This window comes from Drosophila obscura, unplaced genomic scaffold, assembly GCF_018151105.1.
Source record: "Drosophila obscura isolate BZ-5 IFL unplaced genomic scaffold, ASM1815110v1 contig_36, whole genome shotgun sequence".
Classification (NCBI taxonomy): Eukaryota; Metazoa; Arthropoda; class Insecta; order Diptera; family Drosophilidae; genus Drosophila; species Drosophila obscura.
This window is the reverse complement of record NW_024542824.1, coordinates 391,211-415,072: the sequence shown is the minus strand read 5'-3', so window position 1 is coordinate 415,072 and position 23,862 is coordinate 391,211. Positions and strand designations below refer to the sequence as shown.

Genomic DNA, 23,862 nt, shown 5'->3' with positions numbered 1-23,862 from the left:
TGTTTCGACGTTTTCACCTGGCTGATTTTTCGAAAAATACGTCAGGTGTGATTTTTGAAGTTGAACTTTCGTTTGGTGTATTGGGAGAGCGTGCCGTAGTTACGCGTCGGATGCGTCTTTTTTACTGATTGTAAATGGCCCAGAGTCTATAGTTCGATGGCCGGTTCTATGTCTTTCAGTAGCACTTGCAGGCCCTTGATGATTTTTTGTTTGTAGGCGCTTGTAGTAAATCTTGGTGTCATTTAGACACCACTCGGAATTGCTTATTTTGCTTTTTTTGAAGTTTGGTTTCATATATGTTCCCTTTAGTAAATGGAATGACATACAAATTTGTATTTCCATTTGTTGTGAGCTGTCGGACTTTTCCGACCGCTTGAATAAATTCCAAAAAAAGAAAGAAAGAAACTTAACAAAGTTGTCTTCATTCTTGACAAACGAAAAATTCAATCCGTGTGTTTTATGGCGAAGGGTTACTGAATATATATCTACTTTTCAAGGGTCGTTGGACTATATTAGTCCGTTCCGTTTGCTCTCACGTTTTCGACTCCCTCATTCTCAAGAGCAATGCAACTCACTCAGCCCGCTCAACGCTATGCACTCGGGCTAGATCTAGGGAGTGAGCGTTTGACGGTAAGAGCGAGCGTGCATTCGTTGCTAGCGGCTGCTCCGAACAACATTAATTTAAATATATTTTTTTTACTATCGCGCTGTTGCTCTTCTTCTTTTTTCTCCAGATTCGTTAGGCTGATCGGTCGCATTACACTACTCGACAAAATCGGACTTTTGTTCCCCTCAAGGAACTAAAACGTTTTTATACCCGTACTCATAGTGCTAAGGGGTATATTATATTTGTGGTAAAAGTTAAAGTGTGCAACGCAGAGAAGGGAACGTTTCCGACCGCATAAAGTATATATATTCTTGATCAGCATCAATAGCCGAGTCTAAGTCTGTCTTTCTGTTTATCCGTCTGTCCGTCCTGATAAGTGCCTAGTTTTCAGAGACTATAAGAACTAGAGCAACCAAACCTTGTTTCCAGACTAATGTGATATCACACCGCTACCAGTGTATTTCTACCCGCCCACTTCCGCCCCCACAAAGGACGAAAATCTGTGGCAGCCACAATTTTAAAAATACGATTACACAAAAAAACGCAGTATCGTAGAGAATGACCATATCTACCAGATTGAATCTGAATTAGATCGAATCAATATTATAGCCAGAATAGAGAAAATTAATGTTCAGTTGCTTCCCCCATCTCCTCTAGCACGAAACCAAGCTACAGATTCTCTTACTCGGCCTATGCAATGCGCGACCTCTTGCGGAGAAGATGTAGAATCTACATTATGTATGTAGAATATACATTTCAGATGTGGAATTGACATTGTATATAAAGTTAACAGATTAAAAAAAAAATGTTTTATACTATAAATTTGTAGAAAAAAATCTGTGTGTAAGCGGCTATCTCCGCAACGCGTGCACCAAATTGCATGCTGTTTTTTTTTAAATGATAGCCAGAGAATGTGACCTGGTTTGCACAAACAAATTTGTACTTTTCTATAAATAGGTTCCTCAAGAATTAAAAATGAATCAAAAAAATCTTAAATTTGGTCCAAAAGTGTGTGTTTGAACGCCTATTTCATTTCATTTCTCCGCAAAGCGTGCACCAAATTGCATGCGGTTTTTTTTAAATGATAGCCAGAGTATGCGGCATTCTTTCTTTACAAAAGTTTTCACTTTTCTATAAATAGGTTCAACAAAAATTAATAATTAATCAAAAAAAAAATCTCAAATTTGGTCTAAAAATGTGTGTTTGAACGCCCATTTCATTTCATTTTGTGTCATTCTGTAGAACAGAACATTTGATGATAGATTTTGTTTTTTATAACTTTTTGTGTGAAAATTTGTTTTCTGAAAAAATTGCAATTGCAATCGCAATGAAAATAATCGTCTACGCATAGCAAGGTCCCGTTCAAATCAACGGAACAATGATGCAACAACAACTGCAAGTGAACGTCGTGATATTGAAAATCTACAAGGTGTTGCGTTCGCGTACAGTAGTGTCACCGATTACGCTTCTCATAGGCAAATTATAATTGGTCCAATGAACGACCGTTGTTGCCATTGTCAGGCATTACAATTTAAAGGTGAAGCAGATGGGATGTGCTGTGCGAGTGGTAAAGTGAAATTGCCTGTATTAAGCAGCCCACCACAACCATTGAGCACATTACTTAATGGATGGACACCTGAGTCTAATCATTTTTTGAACAATATATGAAAGTATAATTCGAGTTTTCAAATGACATCTTTTGGCGCCACAAATATTATAAGAGACATCTTCATGCCAACGTTCAAGGTAATTAAATAGTTTTGTTTATGCAAATTGTACGTTTTTTCTCATTCTATCATATATTTTATTCAGATTCAAGGTCAAATATACCATCGAGCTGGCTCTTTGTTGACAACGCAGACCACCAATTTTTCCAATTATATTTTATCGGGAACGCGGAAGACGAAGCTGATCGTCGGTGTGCCATTATTACCAACACGCGGAGACAAATTATTTTCGATTTGCAAAATATGTTCCATGAGCACAACGAATTGGTTCAGGTTTTCAAAACATCGCTTGATCGAATGCCATCTGACGATCATAAAATTGTTATTCGAGCTGATAAAACACCGGTTGGCGAACATGCAAGGCGTTTAAATGCACAAACAGTTGACGAAGTGGCAATAGTCATAGTTGGTGAGCAATTTAATAATCGTGATATTGTGCTTCATCGTAGAAATGAACAACTTGAACGTGTATCCGAGACTCATCGCTATTATGATGCACTACAATATCCCATATTGTTTTGGAGCGGACAAGATGGCTATAATTTCCACACTAAAATGATAAATCCAGTAAACGGTCGAGAAGGAACAAAGAAAGTTAGTGCTATGAATTATTACGCATACAGGCTGCAGATACGGCAAAATCAAGACAACCACATATTGAGGTGTAGAGCACTTTTCCACCAGTATATTGTTGACATGTATTCAAAAATTGAATCGGAACGGTTAAATTTTCTTCGATTAAACCAAGCCAAATTACGTTCCGAAGAGTATGTTCATTTGCGTGATGCCATTAACAACGATGGTAATGCACAAAACGTTGGAATTATGATAATATTACCGTCATCGTATGTTGGAAGTCCACGTCATATGTTTGAGTACGCGCAAGATGCGATGTCATACGTTCGCCATTACGGTCGACCAGACCTCTTCATCACCTTCACGTGTAATCCGCAATGGGAAGAAAACTCGGAATTATTGATTGTTGGCCAAAAATTGAAATCACTCATGGATTTAATTGTCTGTTTAATGTTGGATGTATTCGATTAAATGGCATTTGGCTGATTGAAAAAATAAGGCCGAATCAAATTGACGATGTGATTTCGGCAGAAATTCCAGATCCGACAGTGGATCCTGAATTGTTTGAAGTGGTCACCAAAAATATGATTCACGGTCCATGTGGTGCGTTGAATTTAAATTAACCCTGTATGGTTGAATGGAAATGCTCCAAACTTTTTCCAAAACTTTTTCTCCGATACAGGAGACGTTGACGGGCAACGATGGATATCCCGAATATCGGCGTCGATCAACTGAAGATAATGGCCAATCGGTAACTTTGAGAGTTAAAAATCAAGATTTGGAGATTGATAATCAGTGGGTTATCTATTAAATCTATTAAATACATTTGCAAATACATCAACAAGGGCAGTGATATGGCTGTTTTTGGAGCAGTTGCTAATGTTACCGATTAAATCACTCAATTTCAAATGGGCAGATACATCAGTTCAAATGAAGCAGTATGGCGCATATTATCATTCCCGATCCATGATAAGCATCCAACTGTAGATCATTTAGCTGTTCAACTTGAAAACGGTCAACGCGTTTTTTTCAAACCCGGAAATGCAATGCGAAGAGCTGCGCAACCACCAGCAACAACTCTAACTGCATTTTTTTCGTTGTGTCAAGCAGATGATTTTGCGAAAACATTGCTATACGCTGAAGTACCCGAATAGTATACGTGGAATAATTCGTCAAAAGTTTTTCAAAGGCGAAGACGCGGAAAAGCCGTTCATGGTCAGCCAGTATTGTTTCACTCAGATGCGATAGGACGAATTTATACAGTTCATCCTAACAATCAAGAGTGTTATTATTTGCGATTTTTGCTAATAAATGTTCGTGGACCAACATCATTTGAATCTTTGCGAGCTGTTGATGAAGAATTGTGTGGGACGTATCGCAAAGCATGCGAACGATTAAATATGCTTGAGAATGACATGCATTGGGATCTTACACTTGAAGATGCAGCATTGTCATCAAGTCCACATCAAATTCGGACACTTTTTGCAATTATTTTAGCCACGTGCAGTCCAGCAAAGCCAATTGAATTGTGGCAAAAACATCAAAATCATTTGTCAGGATTTTTTACATCGATTGCGCCGTCAAACATGGACTATACGCCGGAAATTTACAACGAAGCATTAATTGCTATTGAAGACCTTTGCTTGAAGATGGCAAGCAAAGCATTAGCTCAATTAGGTATGACAGCGCCTAATCGTGATATACACGACCTTTTCAACAAAGAACTGGATCGTGAACAGCAGTATGATCGTGCCGAGTTTAATGCGTTTGTGCAAAACAATGAGCCACGGTTAAATATCAACCAAAGAACGGTTTACGACCAAATATTGCGAGCTATCGAAGAGCTTTTTGGATGCAGCTGGAGGTACCGGAAAAACGTTTGTTATTTCGATTATTTTGGCTACCATTCGAGCACAAGGTAGAATCGCATTGGTTTTGGCTTCGTCTGGCATCGCTGCAACATTATTGGATGGTGGTCGCACGGCGCACTCTGCCCTTAAGGTGCCCTTGAATATGAAGGCTGACGATAATCCTACATGCAACATTTCAAAAAGATCTGCAATGGCGAGAGTGCTGCAGCAATGCTCTCTAATTGTATGGGATGAGTGTACTATGGCCAACAAGAAATCACTGGAAGCACTTAATCGTACGTTGAAAGATATTCGTGGAGATAATCGATTGTTTGGTGGTGCATTGATATTGTTAGCAGGTGATTTCAGACAAACATTGCCTGTAGTCAAACTAGGAACTTCTGCTGATGAAATTAATGCGTGTTTGAAAACATCTAATTTGTGGCGCTCTGTGAAAACACTTAGATTGACTACAAATGTACGTGTTCAATTGCAAAACGATGCTTCAGCAGATTTGTTTTCCAGACAACTATTAGACATTGGTAATCGCATACTTCCCGTTGACAATTCTGGCTTCATAACGCTTCCAACTAATTTTTGGACTTTTGTGTCATCGTAGGAATACTTGATTCAGAGCGTGTTTCCAAATATTGTGCAAAATTATAGAAACCGTGACTTTTGAGGGAAAAAGCAATTTTGGCCGGAACAAATAAGGATGTCAATGAGATCAACGCCTCTATTTTGAATTCCATCCCAGGAGAAATGGTTGTGTATAGGTCGGTTGATACAATTATCAATCAAGATGTTGTTGTAAATTATCCAGTCGAATTTCTAAATTCATTGGACTTACCTGGATTGCCGCCATTCTGTTTACAAGTAAAAATTGGGAGCCACCATAATTATGCTGCGGAATCTTAATCCACCACGACTTAGCAATGGTACAAGACTTGCTGTGAAAAAAGGTATGACTAATTTACTTGAAGCAACTATTTTGACTGGGAAATTTTGTGGTGAACACGTTTTAATTCCGAGAATTCCGATGATTCCGACTGACATGCCATTTGATTTCAAACGACTAAAATTTCCTATTCGTCTTCCTTTTGCTATGACTATTAATAAATCAGAACGACAGTCGTTGCAAATTTGTTGTTTACATTTGGAGCATCCGGTATTTTCACATGGTCAACTGTATGTAGCGTGCTCACGAGTAGGCAAACCTTCGGCATTAATTATTCATTGTACCGACGGCAAAACAAAGAATATTGTTTATTATAAAGCATTGCAATAAATAAAATATGTCATTACATCAAAATGATCATTTTTTAATTTCGATGAATTCCTAAACATTAAATTTATTTAATAAGCAGCGAAGCGCGCGGGTCTGATAGTACACATATAGTATATATATACTGACTGAGTACGGGTATAAAAGTAGAGTCGCGGGTACGGGTATTGTATTTTTGGTAAAAGTGGATGTGTGCAACGCAGAGAAGGAAACGTTTCCGACCCCATAATGTATATATATTCCTGATCAGCATCAATAGCCGAGTCGATATAGCCATTTCTGTCTGTCTGTCCGTCTCAGAGACTTTAAAAGCTGAGCAGCCAAATTTGGTTTCCAGACTCATGTGATATAACACTGCTACAAGTGCATTTCATAAATTTCCTCCCCACAACATCTGTGGAAGCCACAATTTTAAAGATACGAGAAAATTACCAGGTTGCCGAATCTTCTCCCACCTCCTCCAGCATGAAACCACGGTACTTATTATCTTTCTTGCTCGCACAGACTCTGCTCTGTGCAGTGCGCGACCTTTTTCGGAGATGATGTATTATCTACGTTGTGTATGTAGGATCTACATTTTAGATGTGTAATCGACATATTATATGTAGATAAAGATAACAATGTAGCAAAATTGTAAAATATTTTAAAATTTTATAAAAATCATAAGCTTAAAAATTTTGCGACCCCAGAAGCGTCTCACACGTTCCATCTCGTTTTTAATATTTTTTATTTTGGAAAATAAACCAGCGGAGTAATTAAATACATTTTTAACTTTAATTTTTTAGTTAAAAGACTTAAAAATTAATTTTAAAAAAAATAATTTATTTTTTATTCAAAATATTTTAGAATGTTTTATTAATCTGTATATATAAAAATGAGTAGATAAAAATGTATAGTGCATCATCACGTGAGAACGGTTGGGCAGATTTTGTTTAAATTTTTATTCAGTTCGTATTTGCCAGAAGAATTTTCTACGTAAGAACGAGAAGGAACGTGTGAGTCGCTTCTGGGGACGCGACTCTACTTATACCCGTACTCAGTCAGTATATACATTTATGAGCATGATTTTTTAGAATTTTAGAAAAAAAAAAATTTTACATTTTACATTTTTTTGCTACATTTGTTATCTACATCTCATCTACAATGTCTATTCTACATCTAACATGTAGATTGTACATGTACCATTTAGATTCTACATCTCCTCCGCTAAGGGTTGCTCGAGCATTGAACGCGGCAGAGTGTGCGAGCGAGAAGGATAATGAGTTGCGTTGTCGTGGGCGGGAGGGGGAGGGGAAGCAACTGAAAATTAGTTTCTTCATTCTGGCTATAATTATGATCCGATCTGATTAAGATTCTGAAATCTGGTAGATATGGGCATTCTCTACGATACTGCGTTTTTAGTTTTATCGTATCTTTAAAACTGTGCCTGCCACAGATTTTCGTCCTTTGTGTGGGCGGAAGGGGGCGGGGCGAAAATTTGAAATACACTTGTAGCAGGGGGAGTCTAAAAAATCATGCTCAAAAATGTATATACTGACTGAGTCTGGAAACCAAATTTGGTTGCCCTAGCTCTTATAGTCTCTGAGATCCAGGCGCTCATCAAGACGGACGGACGGACAGACGGACATGGCTATATAGACTCGGCTATTGATGCTGATCAAGAATATATATACTTTATGGGGTCGGAAAATTTTCCTTCTCTGCGTTGCACACATCCACTTTTACCACAAATCTAATATACCCCTTAACTCTTTTTTGAGTACGGGTATAAAAACCATCTATCGCGAAAAAAAATTGATTTTTAGAACGGCTGGGCCGATTTGACTCAAATTTTGTTCAGTGGTTCGTATTTGCCAAGAGAATGTTTTTACCAAAGAAAATTTTTGCAAAAACCAACCTATGATCGCGAAAAAAGTGATTTTGTATTTGTTTATTTTATGGAAGTAGATGAAGAGCCAATTTGAAGATGAGTTTCTTATTCATCAATTTAGTTATTTGGTTGACTGAAGTCTGCTAAGTCGGCGAAGAGGCAATTGTCATAGTCGAAGATTAGTTCTAGCCTCGAGATATTATTCATCAATTGAGTTACAATTAGACGATCAAACCTTGGACAACTTACACGTCATGAAAGTAAGTAATCGGAATATCTCTATTAATCTAACGCACGAGGAACGTGCAGAAGTAAATGAATGGAGACGTGCCCATATTGCACAAGCGCTTGCTGCACAATTACCACCTCAAATTCGACCAGAAGACTTGGAACGCGCTGCTTTTGCAATAGCACAATAGCCAACCAAGATCTTCGCTGCGTCGATATCGGTTCATTGTCCGTCGTATACCAGCATTGCAATGCATTGAAGTTTCAATCGGAAACTCCGGCATATGCTGCACTGGTGGAAAGGTAAACTTGGCCATTTTGACTCATCCGCCAGAGCCATTGTATTCCTGGCGAATACACAAAAATAAACCGGATGCTTTCAAATGACGTCATTTGGCGCCGAACTTGTTAAGCATGAACAATTCTCTTTTTTTATTTTTGTTCGAAATGGCTTTAAAACATTCAGATTCAAAGGCAAAATCACCATCAAGCGGGCGCTTTGTTACCACCACCAAACGAAGATCACAAGTTCCTTCAGATCTATTTCGTTGGAGATTCAACAATAGAGCTAAATAGGCGTTGTGCAATTTTTACTGCGACTAAACGTGAAACGTGAAAATCTTCTGCATGAGCATTGTTCGGCTAAGCGCCGGCCCATGGCAGCGCAAAGAGAGCAGAGCTAAGCTCTTATGCACAACATTGCCTACCTGACTCTGCGCTCTTGAGTCATTTTCCCCCTCCCGAAAATCGTCAGCCGACGAAGGCTGTGAGGGAGGCTCGTCTGCGCAGCAGAGACACTTCGAAATCTAGCATCATCAAACGTACAACATATCGTCGGTTGGCACAGTGACCTGCTACATTGTTATTACCTTTTATACAAAACCCATTATTGTTTTCGCTTCAACACGGTCCACCACGGGTCCGCCTGTTGCTAACTCTTGCCCATTCTATTCCTACTCGCCTTGCATGGAAAATAAAGAAACTAACATAATCAAACAAACTGTGTTGTGAATTAATCAAAGTACAAATTGTCGATTTAACTCTACGCTATTGAAAAATCTCAATAGCTCAACATTTTGGTGACCCCGACGTGATTTAATCGATATATATTTATATATATACACATATATATGCCTTGTCGGTTGTTTAATTCGCTTTGTACCACGGTTTTTCGATTCGGCGTCTGTGCACAAGCAACATAAACGGTTCTCGCGTCATCTGCTTTGCGGTTTGTCTTGCGGTTGTTTCGTTTCGGTTTTCGGTGCTCTAAGTGTGCATGCCATTGTTGTTGTCAGCTGCACCTACTCAGTTCTTTTAAAACTGTGAACTTTCGCTGCTGGCCTGTAGAACTGTGAGCCCGTGTGTTTGAGCGCTGCGATCGAGTGTACAGTTCCTATCAAACTGTTCGAGGTTATTCACCGGTTATTAACCTCTCCGTGCTTCAGAAACTGTAACCCAGTGCGTCGTAAACCTACCCAATGGCTTCTAATAGCACCCCCTCACTCTTGCCCCCCTCACCATTGTTCGTCGATTCGGAAGTTGCATTCTACAAGCGCAAGGTGCAATCCATGGTAGGGGCAGCACGGAGAATCGAAACGGCCGTTGGCAAGGAGAGAATTGGCGAGCTCAGTGAGGAGGAGCTGAACGTGAGGCTGAAATTGCTAGCGGAGCTTGTAGTTTCATTCAACGAGCACCATAATGCCCTGGAGAGGATTGATCTCGATGAGATCGGTAGTCCCTTGAGGGAGGAGTTTGACGAGTGCGTGGTCATGCTGGAGATTCGCATGAAACGGGAGTTAAACAAGCGGCAGCCCACAATGCTACCATGCTCAACAATGCGGACGGACCATGTAGGAGAGGCCCCAACTACGGTCGTTGTGCAAAGTCGGCCACGCCTGCCGGAGTTGAAGCTTCCTGAGTTCAGTGGTGGCTACGCTCAGTATTCCTCGTTTTGGAGCATGTTTTCCTCCATTATAGACAAGGATACCGATTTGTCAAATGTGGAGAAGCTGCAGCACCTGCGTTCCTGCCTGAAAGGACCAGCACTAGACACTATTTCGTCTCTAGAGTTCACGCACGCCAGCTATCCCATCGCGCTAGACCTCCTTGATAAGCGTTTTAATAACAAACGTTTAATTTTTCAGGCGCATGTCACGGACATTCTGGGTGTTCCGCGCGTAGAGGCTTCGTCTGTGTCGCAACTTCGGTCTTTGTCGGACACTGTGAATGCTAATCTTCGGGCTTTGCAGAGTATGGGAACAACGGAGCAGATTGCAGACTGTATCTTGATACACAGCCTGCTGCAGAAGGTGGACAGCGCTACGCAAGCCAAGTGGGAGGAAACGTCATCGCTGGACAGCATACCCACAAGCCAACAATTCACCGCTTTTCTGGAGCAAAGATGTCAGAAGTTGGAGAATCGGGAGCACGCTATGGCAATGTATACGCCTGGCATTCAGGTGGGAAAGATAAAAAAAGTACAGAGCAACCCTAGAAGTTCATTTGTAGCCACTGAGTCTGTTTCTCTTGAGTGTCTATTTTGCAATACTGCTGGCCATAGCATATATACATGCGCGCTGTTTGGGAATCTTTCGCCGTCCCTTCGCCTAATTAAGGTGAAAAAGCTTGGTCTTTGCCTGAATTGCCTGAAGGCTGGCCATCAATTGCGCACTTGCAGGTCATCAACTTGTCGTCACTGTGGTAGCAAACATCACACCTTATTGCATTTAAACGCCAGACCCTCGCCCACGGAACCCGTTGTCTCGTCATTCCCGCACCCTGAAGCGCAGCCACAGTCCTCAGCTGCCTCTCTGGTTGCACAGAACTATTGCAGGGATGTTGTGCTCTTAGCCACTGCAGTTGTTCTGCTGAGGGATCGTGCTGGATCGCTCGTACCATGTCGGGCACTCTTGGACTCCGGATCACAAATGCACCTTATAACCTCCAGCCTCGCCCAACAACTTAGACTGAAAAGGACCATGTCGTCGGCCGCAGTATCGGGTCTTGGGAATTCCAGTTTGGTATCGGAGGGCTATACTGTGGGACTCAACTTGCAGTCCCAAGCCTCTGACTACAGTACCAGTTTCGTCGCGTTGGTAGCTCCCAAAATCACCGAGCAGCAGCCCAGCTTTTCAGTTGACGTTTCTGGTTGGAAAATTCCGCCGAATTTACCATTGGCAGATCCGCAGTTCTTCAGGCCACAGCGTATTGACCTGCTCATTGGGGCTAGCCTATTCTTCGAGCTGCTGTGCATTGGCCAAATCAAATTGGATGTTGGCTTGCCATCGCTTCAGAAGACTCGCCTTGGATGGGTGGTTTCAGGAGGTGGTCAGCAAACGCGTAGGACAGCCTTACTTGGGGCCCAGGCCTCATCTGACGCCAGGCAGGAGTCTCTTGATCAAGTGGAACTGTTACTGAGGCGTTTCTGGGAGGTTGAAAGTTCCACTGAAGATTCGGTAATGGTCAAGCAGGAGGATGTCGATTGTGAAGATCACTTCAAAGCAAATTTCTCACGCCTGTCATCTGGAGAGTTTGCCGTGAAGCTGCCCATCAAGAAATGTTTGGAGATCTTGGGCGACTCATACACGCAAGCATATCGGCGGTTCCTCAAATTGGAGCGGAAACTTGAGCGTCGTCCGCAGCTGAAGGCTCAGTACGCATCTTTCATTAGGGAGTACCAAGAGCTTAATCATATGTCGTTGGTGGAATCAGAACTGCTCAGTCGTTGTCGCTATTTTCTACCGCATCATTGCGTGTTTAAGCAGGACAGCACGACCACCAAATAGAGGGTCGTGTTCGATGGATCTGCCACAACATCAACAGGTTTTTCGTTAAACGAGGTCCTAATGGCGGGGCCTACTATCCAGCCAAAGCTGCTACATACGCTGCTTCGTTTTCGTACGTTCCTCATTGCGCTGACTGGTGACATTTGCAAGATGTACAGGTGTGTCCGAGTATCTGAGCCGGACAATTACCTGCAGTGCATCTTATGGAGGGATTCCCCTCACGAGGATGTGAAGGCGTTCAAGCTCGACACAGTAACATATGGAACCAAACCGGCTTCCTATCTTGCAATTCGTTCCATGCTCCAATTGGCAGAAGAAGAGAGGACTGCATTTCCCATTGGCTCGGAAGTGTTGACCTCCAACTTCTATGTCGACGATTTGATGACTGGAGGAGGATCTGTAGAGGAAGTGCGCGAAAAGATGAGGCAGACATCCCAGTTATTGGCTCGGGGAAGGTTCCCAATTCGGAAATGGTGCTCCAACGTCCCTGGCGTACTTGAGGGAATTCCTGACAAGGATAAGGAAACGCTGCTAAGGTTCGACGATGGCACCGACTTCACAAAGGCTCTTGGATTGGTTTGGGAGCCTTCATCTGATAATTTTCTCTTTTCGGTAGTACCCACGCAGCTGCCATCAAAGCCGACGAAACGTTCAATGTTGTCAACGATTGCTCGTTTTTATGATCCTTTAGGACTGATTGGGCCTGTCATCGCAAAGGCAAAGATTTTCCTTCAGTTGGTATGGAAGGAGCAGCTCCAATGGGATGAGAGTCTGCCAGAGTCTCTTTCATCAGCGTGGACCATTTTCTGCGAGAGTTTGTCCACCCCTCAACTGTTTAGATTTCCTCGTCTGTCAGTTCTCCCCAATTCAACAGTGGAAGTTCACGGGTTTTGTGACTCCAGCCTAGACGCCTATGGAGCATGTATTTACGTTGTGTCAAGGACAAATAATCGCGCGCACGTGCAACTTCTGTGTGCGAAGTCTCGTGTCGCCCCTCTTAAGGTATTGACGGTGCCCAAGTTGGAGTTATGTGGCGCTGACTTGCTTTCTCAATTGATCAGTGAGATACAGAAACTTAAATTGTTCACTGGAAGCTTCTATTGCTGGTCGGACTCCACAACTGCCTTGGTGCGCCATGACTCATCAAGCTTTAACGTATTCGTTGCAAATCGGGTCTCAGCCATTCAGGAGCGGACTGCTCAGATGGAGTGGCGCTACGTGCCCACCGCCCAGAACCCTGCTGACATATTGTCCAGAGGCGCTTCGCCGTCAGAGCTTCTGGAATCGCATCTTTGGGCCCACGGGCCACCCTTTCTTCAAGATGAGCAACCTCTGTGGCCAGCAGCGTCTATTCAATCTGCGCCAACACTGGAGTTGCGCAAGAGAGTCCTGATTGCAGTTTGTCCATTCGTAGACTTATCTGACGGCCGAAAGTTCTCCAATTCCTTCGGAAAGATCCAGCGCACATTTGGATATGAATTCAAGTTTCTGCAGCGCAAAAGGTCGTCCGGATTAACAGTAGCTGACATCGTTGGTGGTACGCGGATACTTCTTCGTTCGATTCAGCGAGTGCATTTGTGGCCCGACTTCAAGACTCTGCGTGACGAACAGCAGGTGCAGTCGTCTAGCTCCATCTCGTCACTCGCGCCGTTCCTGGATGACCATGGCTTGTTACGCGTCGGTGGGCGGTTGGAAAATTCATCACTTGATTTCAACGCACGGCACCCAGTCATTCTTCCAAGGCGTCATCCCGTCACATCTGCTGTAATTGTGCATGTCCATGAGCAGAATCTGCACGCTGGGCCTCGGTCATTGCTCGCACTTATTCGGCATGAGTATTGGCCGATTGGAGGGCGCAAGACAGTGGCCAGCGTCGTAAATCGCTGCACCAGATGTTTTAAGGCCAAGCCGCGCCTGCTGCAGCATATTATGGCCGACTTGCCGAAGGATCGTGTGAATGCGTCGTACGTTTTTGAAGTCACCGGTGTGGATTTTTGTGGTCCGTTCTTTTATAAGAGTGAGGTGCGGACCAGACCACCCATCAAATGCTACATATGCCTCTTCATATGCTTTGCCACCAAGGCCGTTCACTTGGAGCTTGTGCAGGATCTATCGACGCCAGCGTTCATAAGCGCACTAAAGCGATTCATTTTAACTCGCGGTCGGCCCAGGGAAATTTGGTCCGATAACGCAACCAACTTTGTGGGAGCAAAGAACGAGTTGGCAGAGTTGAAGAAGCTGTTTCTGGCAGAAAGGCATATGAAGGAAGTTCAGGAGTTTTGCGTTGCGGATCATATTGACTGGCGGTTTATTCCCCCTCGCTCTTCCCACTTTGGCGGACTCTGGGAGGCTGCGGTTAAAACAGCCAAGCATCATTTCTACCGTTCCGCTTCCAGCTCCTTGCTGTGCTTTGATGACCTGAGAACGCTTGTGTGCCATATCACTGCCATAATAAACTCAAGGCCATTGCTTCCCATTTCAGAGCATCCTGACGATTTAGACATGCTAACACCTGCGCATTTCTTAGGTACTGCTCCAATCCGTACCTTCGCGGAACCAGATGTGACCGGACTTAACTTCAATCGTCTTGATCGCTGGCAGCAGGTCAACTTCCTGCAGCAGACTTTCTGGTCCCGCTGGCGAGAGGAGTACCTCACGCTTCTGCAGGAGAGGGCAAAATGGAGGACTGAGCAGCCTAACCTCAGCGTCGGCGACGTGGTCCTCGTAAAGAACTTGCCTCCACTTAAGTGGCCGCTGGGAAGGGTGACGAAACTGATCGCCGGCAGAGATGGCGTTTCCAGGGTAGCTGAGCTCAAAACGGCTACTGGGAGCACCACGAGGGCTATCGCAAAGCTGTGTATGCTGCCAAAGAATGATGTCGAAGACCCGTGTTCTTCAACGGGGGGAGAATGTTCGGCTAAGCGCCGACCCATGGCAGCGCAAAGAGAGCAGAGCTAAGCTCTTATGCACAACATTGCCTACCTGACTCTGCGCTCTTGAGTCATTTTCCCCCTCCCGAAAATCGTCAGCCGACGAAGGCTGTGAGGGAGGCTCGTCTGCGCAGCAGAGACACTTCGAAATCTAGCATCATCAAACGTACAACATATCGTCGGTTGGCACAGTGACCTGCTACATTGTTATTACCTTTTATACAAAACCCATTATTGTTTTCGCTTCAACACGGTCCACCACGGGTCCGCCTGTTGCTAACTCTTGCCCATTCTATTCCCACTCGCCTTGCATGGAAAATAAAGAAACTAACATAATCAAACAAACTGTGTTGTGAATTAATCAAAGTACAAATTGTCGATTTAACTCTACGCTATTGAAAAATCTCAATAGCTCAACAAGCATAATGAATTGGTCAGATTTTTCAAAACCGCATTGGATACAATGCATTCTGACGACCACAAAGTCATTATCAGAGCAAACAGACCAACCGAAGGCCATGCAAGACAATTCAATGCTCCAACTGTCAATGAATTCGCAGTGGTAATGGTTGGAGGGAATGTAGAATCACGTGATATTGTTCTAAAGCGTCGGGATGGCGGACAATTGCAACGATTATACGAGACTCATTTGTCGGTCATGGCTATTACTTAAATATAAAGTTGGTCAATGCAACAAAAGGTTTGTTTAAAAGTAATTACTTCTTTTTTTCATTCTACAACTAGGTTGGATAAATTCATATTTCAGGAGAAGTAACGAATAAGGTCAGCGCAATGAATTTTTTTGTGTATCGATTGATGATTCGGCAAGAGGTTGACAATCATCTGTTAAGATATCGCTGGTTTTTTCAACAGTACTTTGACGACATGTACGTAAAGGTCGAAACGGAGCGGCTTCATCCACTTGCGTATCACCATCAGTACTGAAGGAAACGCCGCCAACATAGGTTGTTTGACCATTCTCCCAGCTACTCATGGTGGAAGCCCGCGTCACATGCATGAGTACGACGTCTGGATTTATTCATCACGTTCACTTGCAATCCGAAATGGCTCGAAATTACGAATCTTTTGCCGACAGGACAAACATCCAGCGATCGACATGATATCACTGCACGAGTATTCAAAGAAAAGATCAGAGTACTCATGAATTAAATTGTTGAGGAAAAGGTTTTTGGCGAAATTCGTTGTTGGATATACTCGATTGAATGGCAGAAGCGTGGTTTACCACATGCACACATTTTGCTTTGGATGTTCGACAAGATTCGACCAGATCATATTGATTTGATCTTTTCTGCCGAAATACCAGTTCCAGAAACTGATCCGGAGTTGCATTCCATTGTGATCCATTATCCATGGTCCTTGCGGAGTCCACAACCAAGACTCACCATGTATGGAAAACGGAAATTGATCAGAGCGTTCTCCTCGTCCGTTAGTAATAGACACATTCAGTGGAATAGACAGATATCCATTGTATCGGCGTCGTTCTCCAAATGACAACGACAGATCAATCGTGATGTCGTTATCGATAACCGCTGGTTCGTTCCTTTCCGATTTAGTCGAAAACGTTCTCAACCCACAGCAATGTTCAGTAGTGCAACTCCGTTAAATCCATAAAATACGTTTGCAAATATGCATTTGGCAGTTCACTTGGAGAACGTGTGTACCTTACGGACGCAAATCAGCGCAAATAGCAGAAAGACCAAAACGGCATGTGCCGTTCACTTATTTTCTTTCATTCCTTTTTGTGAAACGTTTGTGACAAGTCGCCCTCGGACGAATATATACAGTTCATCCACTCCAAGACGAATTCTTCGCCTGCTTTTGGTGAACATTTGAGGCCCTATATCCTTCGCGTCCTTGCGTACTGTGGATGGTGTGCTGTGCGCCATTTTTCAGGATGATTGCATCGGTTGAAACGGCTATTACAGTGAGGGGGTGGGTGCAGGTACATGTCGATTAGATTTAGAAACAGAGGGCAGTGAAAATAACGAACAAATAACAGGTGTCTGGTTTCCCAGCCTGATATTCCCCAATAAATTCCTCAAAATAGCCAGTGGAGCAAATTAACGTAATCTCACCTTTATTTTCTATTTGCATTGCCCACTGCATATATATATTGTAACCGATTATAATTACTCACGGCAGCGAGTCGCCTCTTTATATCTCCTTCTTCATTTGCTACTGCAGCTGCAGCATCTATGCTGTTCTCTCGCATTCTCTCTCTCTATCTATCGCTCGTGCTCGGCTCAGCAGCAGCCGAGCTTCTATCGCTTCTTTCGTTCTCTCTCTCGCTTACATTAGGGCACGGGCAATTCGGTCCGCCTGTATATTGAATCGCTCGACTTCTTAATTTAATCTTAATTCAACAGCTAGTGAAAAAGCTCACTAGCTCAACATTTGGTGACACCGACGTGATTTGTGCAATAAACAATTCGGTAGTGCAAATTACAAACTACAATTTAATATCGAAATTACCCTCAAGTTCCGTTCGTTCGTTTGGTTTCACTTGCCTGCTGTCTCAACCCGTGTCATCGACCACATAGGTGCACACAAGCTTATAGAGTCAGCCCTTGCATATGGGCATAGCTGTTGGCAGTCTTTTCCGTATATTTTGCGTGTTGTTCTTTTCGGTCATCTTTCCGCTAGAAACGTTTCTAACTCTGCCCTTGCTATGGGAACCGATGCTGGAAACGACATTGCAGTAGCCGCAGCTAAAAACAGGGTGACTTTCCTGAGACTGAAAGTACCTTCATTAATAAAAAAAATTGGAAAGGATGAAGGCTATTGTGGAGAGTGAGATATCGCTGCGTGATTATTTTACGCTAGTTGTATGGCTGGAGGAGATCGAGGAGCTGCAGGGCACTTTTTAAACCCTGCACAACGAGCTCCAATAGTTGGATTACGACAATAATCACATTGGATTGTGCGAAAAGTTTAATTGTGGTTTCATGCCGCTGAATGCTTCGATTCGGCTTGAAATCTCTCGTCTCAACCCTCACCTGCCTCCTCCCTCTACAGTTTCAGCAAAAACTATTATTGTTAATATTGTTGGCAGGCAGCTTCCAGCACGGAGGAATCCGGCACCCGTTCTATGCATTGTGCAATCGCTATCTGCGGATACAAAGAAGCCTGCCACTTGCTTATCTGTGGGGCAAATGCTGCAGTTGACAACAGATGAGCGGGTAGAGCAGTCTGTTGATGCAGAAAATCATTTTCGCGACGTATGCATAGATGTCTCGGAATCCAGCTCCCGTTCTCAGGAGGAGTACAATACGATTTGGGAGAAACCAGCTTTATCAGCTGCTCTATTGACGACAAGGAACCACATTTGAAGTTCGACACTGGCAGCGATGTCCCAGCACCGTTGGAACTAGCTTCGGAACCGGTTACTGAGGAACCAATACTCTCGTGCTTGAACATTCAGTCGTCGACGCGCCCCTGCAGGCGCTCAGTTCATGCCTTGTCTACAGAAGAACAGCCCAACGGCCCCTCCGGACTACCTGGTCCTAAACTTCCTTTATCAAGACCCGCTCTAAACTTTGAGTGTGCAGCTGACGGATTCTGCAACGTAAGCATTAAGATTTATCGTGCCAGTAGCTGCGTGAAATCAAACGGTCAGAATCCGGATGGTATTTCTTCTCGTTGGTCTCGTCGAATTCATTTGAACGAGCCCTCTCTTTTGATTTTTGGAACTCATTCTAAATCTTCGTTAAACCTGGCTGGCCGTCATCCAATCAGCGTACCAAACAAAACTCTAGTTCAGCGCACCACCACCTAACGCTAATAAGCAGAAACTTCGCGCTGGACTTCGTGCTCGGCTTGCACTTAGTCCATCCCAATATTGGCCTATTGGGGGGAGTGGAGCTGCCGTGAAGATGGGCAACTACAATTGCTTTCGTATCACTGACCACATTTTGGGCATTTTTAATCCTACAACATTAGCTTCAATTACAGAGAGCTCTGCCGATCTGGATGTGCCAGTTCGTGGCCCTCTCTTTTCGTTTCCTGAACCTAGCGTAACATGCCTGATCTTGCGTCAATTGGATGACAGGCAATGCGTTACCTACTTACTCCATATCTTCTGTACGCGATGGAAAGAAGACTACATCTCGTCGCTGCAGCTGCGTTCAAAGCGTATACAGAACCCTGGGACATTGGTCAAATTCATACCCGGATTCATTGACGTGTCTCAAGATGCTTTGCTAAATACGGAATCAGGATTGCTACATCAAATCAGCCACAAGCGACGGCTGTGAAACCCTTCAGCATCTGTTGAAAGTCAGGCTTTCAACGGGGGGAGTATGTCTGGTTTCCCGGCCTCATATTCCCCAATAAATTCCTCAAAATAGCCAGTGGAGCAAATTAACGTAATCTCACATTGTTTTCTATTTGCATTGCCCACTGCATATATATATATTGTAACCGATTATAATTACTCACTCTTTATATCTCCTTCTTCATTTGCTACTGCAGCTGCAGCATCTATACTGTTCTATCGCATTCTCTCTCTCTATCTATCGCTCGTGCTCGGCTCAGCAGCAGCCGAGCTTCTATCGCTTCTTTCGTTCTCTCGCTCGCCTGCCCTCTTTTAGTCTTTAATTGATCGTCAGCATTATCGCACTCACGTTCTACCGTCTTGATCAATCACTCACTTCTCTCGCATATTGAACAGACCCTGCGTCTTCAAATCTCGCTTTGATTTGATCAACCGGCATCTCTCGCTTTATTTTGCTACACCTACGCACCCCATATTTCGCCTACTTAACAAATAAACTCTACACACATAAAGTATATTGAATCGCTCGACTTCTTAATTTAATCTAAATTCAACAGCTACTGAAAAAGCTCGCTAGCTCAACAACAGGATTGAATAATGCTCGGCGGGGAGACCAAACAGGAGGTATTGGGCGGATGTCAAAAGATCTATTCCAAGCAATTCGCGGATATGTAAGTAATAACAATCTAAAGCAAATGTTAAGTTCTGCAACTGTTTCGTCATGTCGTCGTCTTAGTCAATGTTTTATGTTAAGATTATTTTGAATTGTTTTGAAGTCTAGTGTAAGTAGGTTAGGGCAAGGCGGGAGCGCAATAAAAGCTCGCTCTTTCGCTTAAGGCGAATTCGCCCCGCTTTGCCACCGTAGGTTAGTTAGGCATAGAATGAAGTGTAATGAATTGTTAGAATATAATCGTTGAAATTGAATTCGATCGAGCGCACCTACATTATTTCGTCCCCGCTTTTAATAAATCTTTACGCCACCCAAGTATTTCGGTTTTGTGATTAGAAAAACTATTCTAAATTTTCATGGCGCCCCCGGGTGGACGTAAAGAATAAATAAAAAGGCAACAAATAATAGTGACAGTGACACAGTGATAGCACAACCAGTGTAACAAAAATACGCCAACATTAGTTATAAATAATATAACTAATTAATTCTATATTATAGAATAAAAAGCATTGTATAGTTGCCCGCGTCGTGTGTGTATCAAATAACAAAAGACTTGCCAAATCCGTCGTGTCGGCCGCGCAATACCCTCACCCGCTTGCTAATCGTTGCTGCTACCCTGCTGGTTACCTGCCGCTTCACCATCAGACACCGTTGCTGCAACCCAAGAGACCTATGGCCCCTTGTGATTGCACGGACTGCAAGAGGAAAGTGGCAGCTGGACTTAAAGATCCGAACGCAGAGCCTGAGGTATTTGTGCAAAAAATTGAAAGCTAGAGCCGAAGACATACATAAATACTTATATAAATTGTCTTGTGCTGGAAAAATTGCACCTCGCTTTCAATTCTTGGCACAGCCGTATGATATAGTAGAGTTTGATTTGCATGCATTTAATTTATTAGTGCACATACATACATATATAACACCATATAACACATATGTACAAAAACCATACCATACTCTATTTGAACCGCTATTTGGACGCACAATTATATATATATCGTTTACCGCAATCACTGTCGCCCCCCCCCCCTTTCCCCTCTCGTTGTGTGAAATTCGACAAAAAGTTGGTTCGTTAACCCAAGCCGCGGTGTATAACACTTACTTCCATACATACATACAAGCAGCTGCACCGGTGCATTCTTTTCGTCTCTCGCTTTCGCTGATCCACCGTTGCTTGCTGTGTATTTGGTGGGAGAATTCCGTTGCCGCGCTTGATCAAAACGGAGCGCCAAGTGACGCGCTACCCTGTTTTTCGAGGGTATATTGTTTTTCTTGTCACTTCGCAAATGACGCGCTACCCTGCATTCTTAGGGTATATTGTTTTGGCTCTCAGTTGGAAAGTGACGCGCTACCCACATCTTAGGGTATATTTCTTTCGGCTCTCTTGGAAAATTACGCGCTACCCTACAGTGTGAGGGTATATCGTTTTGGCTGTCACTTGCAACCAACTATACACCTCGTGCCTCGACATTCAATTATTGTCGTTCTCGATTTTCGTTCTTGTTTGAACATTTATTATTTCTTTATCTACAAAAATATTGGTTTTCGTCGCGTAGATTATAAATAGTAAAATGGCACAAGAAAATAAGTCTGTTCTCGATGACTTAAAAAGTAAGCTCAGAAACCGAGTCAAAAGCATTCGCCGCTTAGAGGATCGATTAGAGGGTGGGTCGATTCCATTGCAATTGACAGAGCTACAATGCAGACTCGATGTTCTGAATTCTGCTATTAACAAGGCCAACCCATTGCAGGAGCCGAGCTGGAAGAAATGGCCATTGTAACCAAGGCAAAGATAATGTCGCTTATCGATGCCTTGAAGCTAACAAGCGATCCGCCGCCCTCGGTATCAGCTTCTACAGCCCCAACTCGTGCTCGACTCCCGAAATTGGCACTACCAAAATTTAGTGGTAAATATTCGGAGTTTAAAAATTTTATTAGCCTTTTTGAGACTCTTGTTCATAATGATGAGAGTATACCGGTGATCGAAAAATTTAATCATTTAATTTCGTGCCTCTCTAATGAAGCATTAGGAACAATAAAGGCGTTCCAAGTCACCGAGGCCAATTATGCAAAGGCCATGGACAGCCTAAAGCGAGTATATGACAACGAATGTCTAATATTCTCGAACCAAATCTCCGCACTGTTTAATCTGCCAAAAATCTCGCAACAGTCCGCATCGTCCCTAAGAAGCCTCATCGATACAGTGTCATCGATCTATGGTTCATTATTATCGATAGGAGACGATACGAAGATTTCGAATGCAATGCTCATTCATCTCGTTTTGAACAGAGTCGACCCAGTGACTAGACAGAAGTGGGAAGAACAGCTTGACTTCGAAAAGTTGCCGCTTTGGTCCGACTTTGAAAAAGTTTTAAATCGTCGATACCAGCATTTGTCTGCGGAAGAGTCGACAAAGCCAAGGCAAGAAAAAGTCATGCCAAGCAAGTCGCACAATCGCAGTGCATTTGCTTGTTCTTCCACTCCCCCCAACAGTAGAGCTCAGCGAACATGCAGCTATTGCAATTCGGGAGACCATGTAGTGGCCAACTGCACGCCATTTTCACGTCTCTCGGTTATGCAAAGGTTCGAGTTCACAAAGTCTGCGTCCTTATGTATAAATTGTCTGCAAAAGGGTCACACTGTTGTAAGATGCAAGGTCGCCAAATGTCGAGTTTGTGGCCGCTCACATCACACATTGTTGCATCGATACACAGTGACTGATAATAGTCTCGCGTTGCCGCCTCCCCCAGAGAGTTCGTCTCCTCCTTTAAATCAGGACCACCCTTCCACCTCTCATGCTCTGCATGCGACTTCGTTGGACAGGGTGATTTTGGCTACGTCGATCGTAAGTGTCAGAGCAAAAAATGGTGAGCACATTTTGGCCAGAGCTCTCCTTGACTCTGGATCCCAAACAAACTTCATCACGGAAGACCTCGCCCACCGCTTACAGATCCGTAGAGAGGAGTCGTGTATTACCTTGCTTGGTATTGGTGAATCCAATTCTCAAGTAAAGAATAAAATACACACTGTGGTGAAGTCGCGCATAAATGGTAGTGAGTTCTCCTTTGATTTTTGGATCCTGAAATCAATTTCAGGTTATCATCCTGACCAGTCAGTTAATGTAACTGATTGGAAAATCCCAGAGAACCTACCACTGGCAGACCCCTATTTCTACAAGCCACAAAGAATAGACATGCTGATTGGAGCTGAATCATTCTTTGAGTTATTAGCTGTTGGTCAAATCAAGCAAGGTCCTGACTATCCAACTCTTCAGAAGACCCTTCTTGGCTGGGTTGTTTCGGGAAAATATGTTTCCAAAAGTTCTGTCCCCCAAACGGCAAACAGTTTGAGTTGCAGTGAAGAGCTGTTAGTTTCCATTGACAGGACCTTGCAAAAATTCTGGTCACTGGAAGAAATGCCATCTCCAAAGAAAATTATTTCGCCTGAGCACACGTTATGTGAAAATCACTTTCGGAAAACGACTCAGGTATTGCCATCAGGTCGGTTTGAAGTAAGGCTGCCGTTTAAATCAGATCCAAATTGTTTGGGCAACTCCTTTGAGGTTGCTAAACGGCGGTTTTTGTCGCTCGAAAGAAGATTGTCTCGTGACCCTGAGTTGAAGAAAATGTACTTGGAATTCATGGAAGAGTACCTCTCCTTAGGTCATATCTCACCGACTGACAATACGGTTCCTTCTACTCCACACTACGTAATTCCACATCAGTGTGTCCTTCGGCCCCAAAGTACGTCCACCAAGCTTCGCGTCGTGTTCGATGCGTCGTCGAAGACGTCCTCTCAGGTGGCCTTGAATGAGATTCTGATGGTCGGACCGACCATTCAAGAGGAATACTCAACACTGCTCCGCTTCCGTCTGCACAGGTTCGCCCTGACTGCCGATGTGAAAAAGATGTATCGCCAAGTGATGGTGAATGAAGCGGATAGGCAGTTTCAGATGAAAGTGTGGAGAAGAGACCCATCTGGATCCTTGAGATTATACAAGCTTAACACCGTGACTTATGGGACTGGACCAGCCCCTTTTT

At 43.4% G+C, this 23,862-nt stretch overlaps 1 protein-coding gene across 8 annotated transcripts in view; it reads right to left on the bottom strand.

Moving 5' to 3' along the window:
• Positions 1 to 23,862, bottom strand: part of LOC111081473 (proton-associated sugar transporter A) — a 235,664-nt gene that overhangs the window by 66,146 nt on the left and 145,656 nt on the right. Inside the window, exon 3 of one of the 8 annotated variants that reach the window (XM_041594726.1) lies at positions 5,616 to 5,710. The exons of 6 other annotated variants lie outside the window; for them this stretch is intronic. In XM_041594726.1, the coding sequence (XP_041450660.1) occupies positions 5,631 to 5,710 (80 nt within the window). In that variant the 3' untranslated portion in view covers positions 5,616 to 5,630. Of the gene's footprint in view, positions 1 to 5,615; positions 5,711 to 23,862 lie in introns of those variants that run through there. One more of the 8 variants, XM_041594724.1, reaches the window with a different exon arrangement.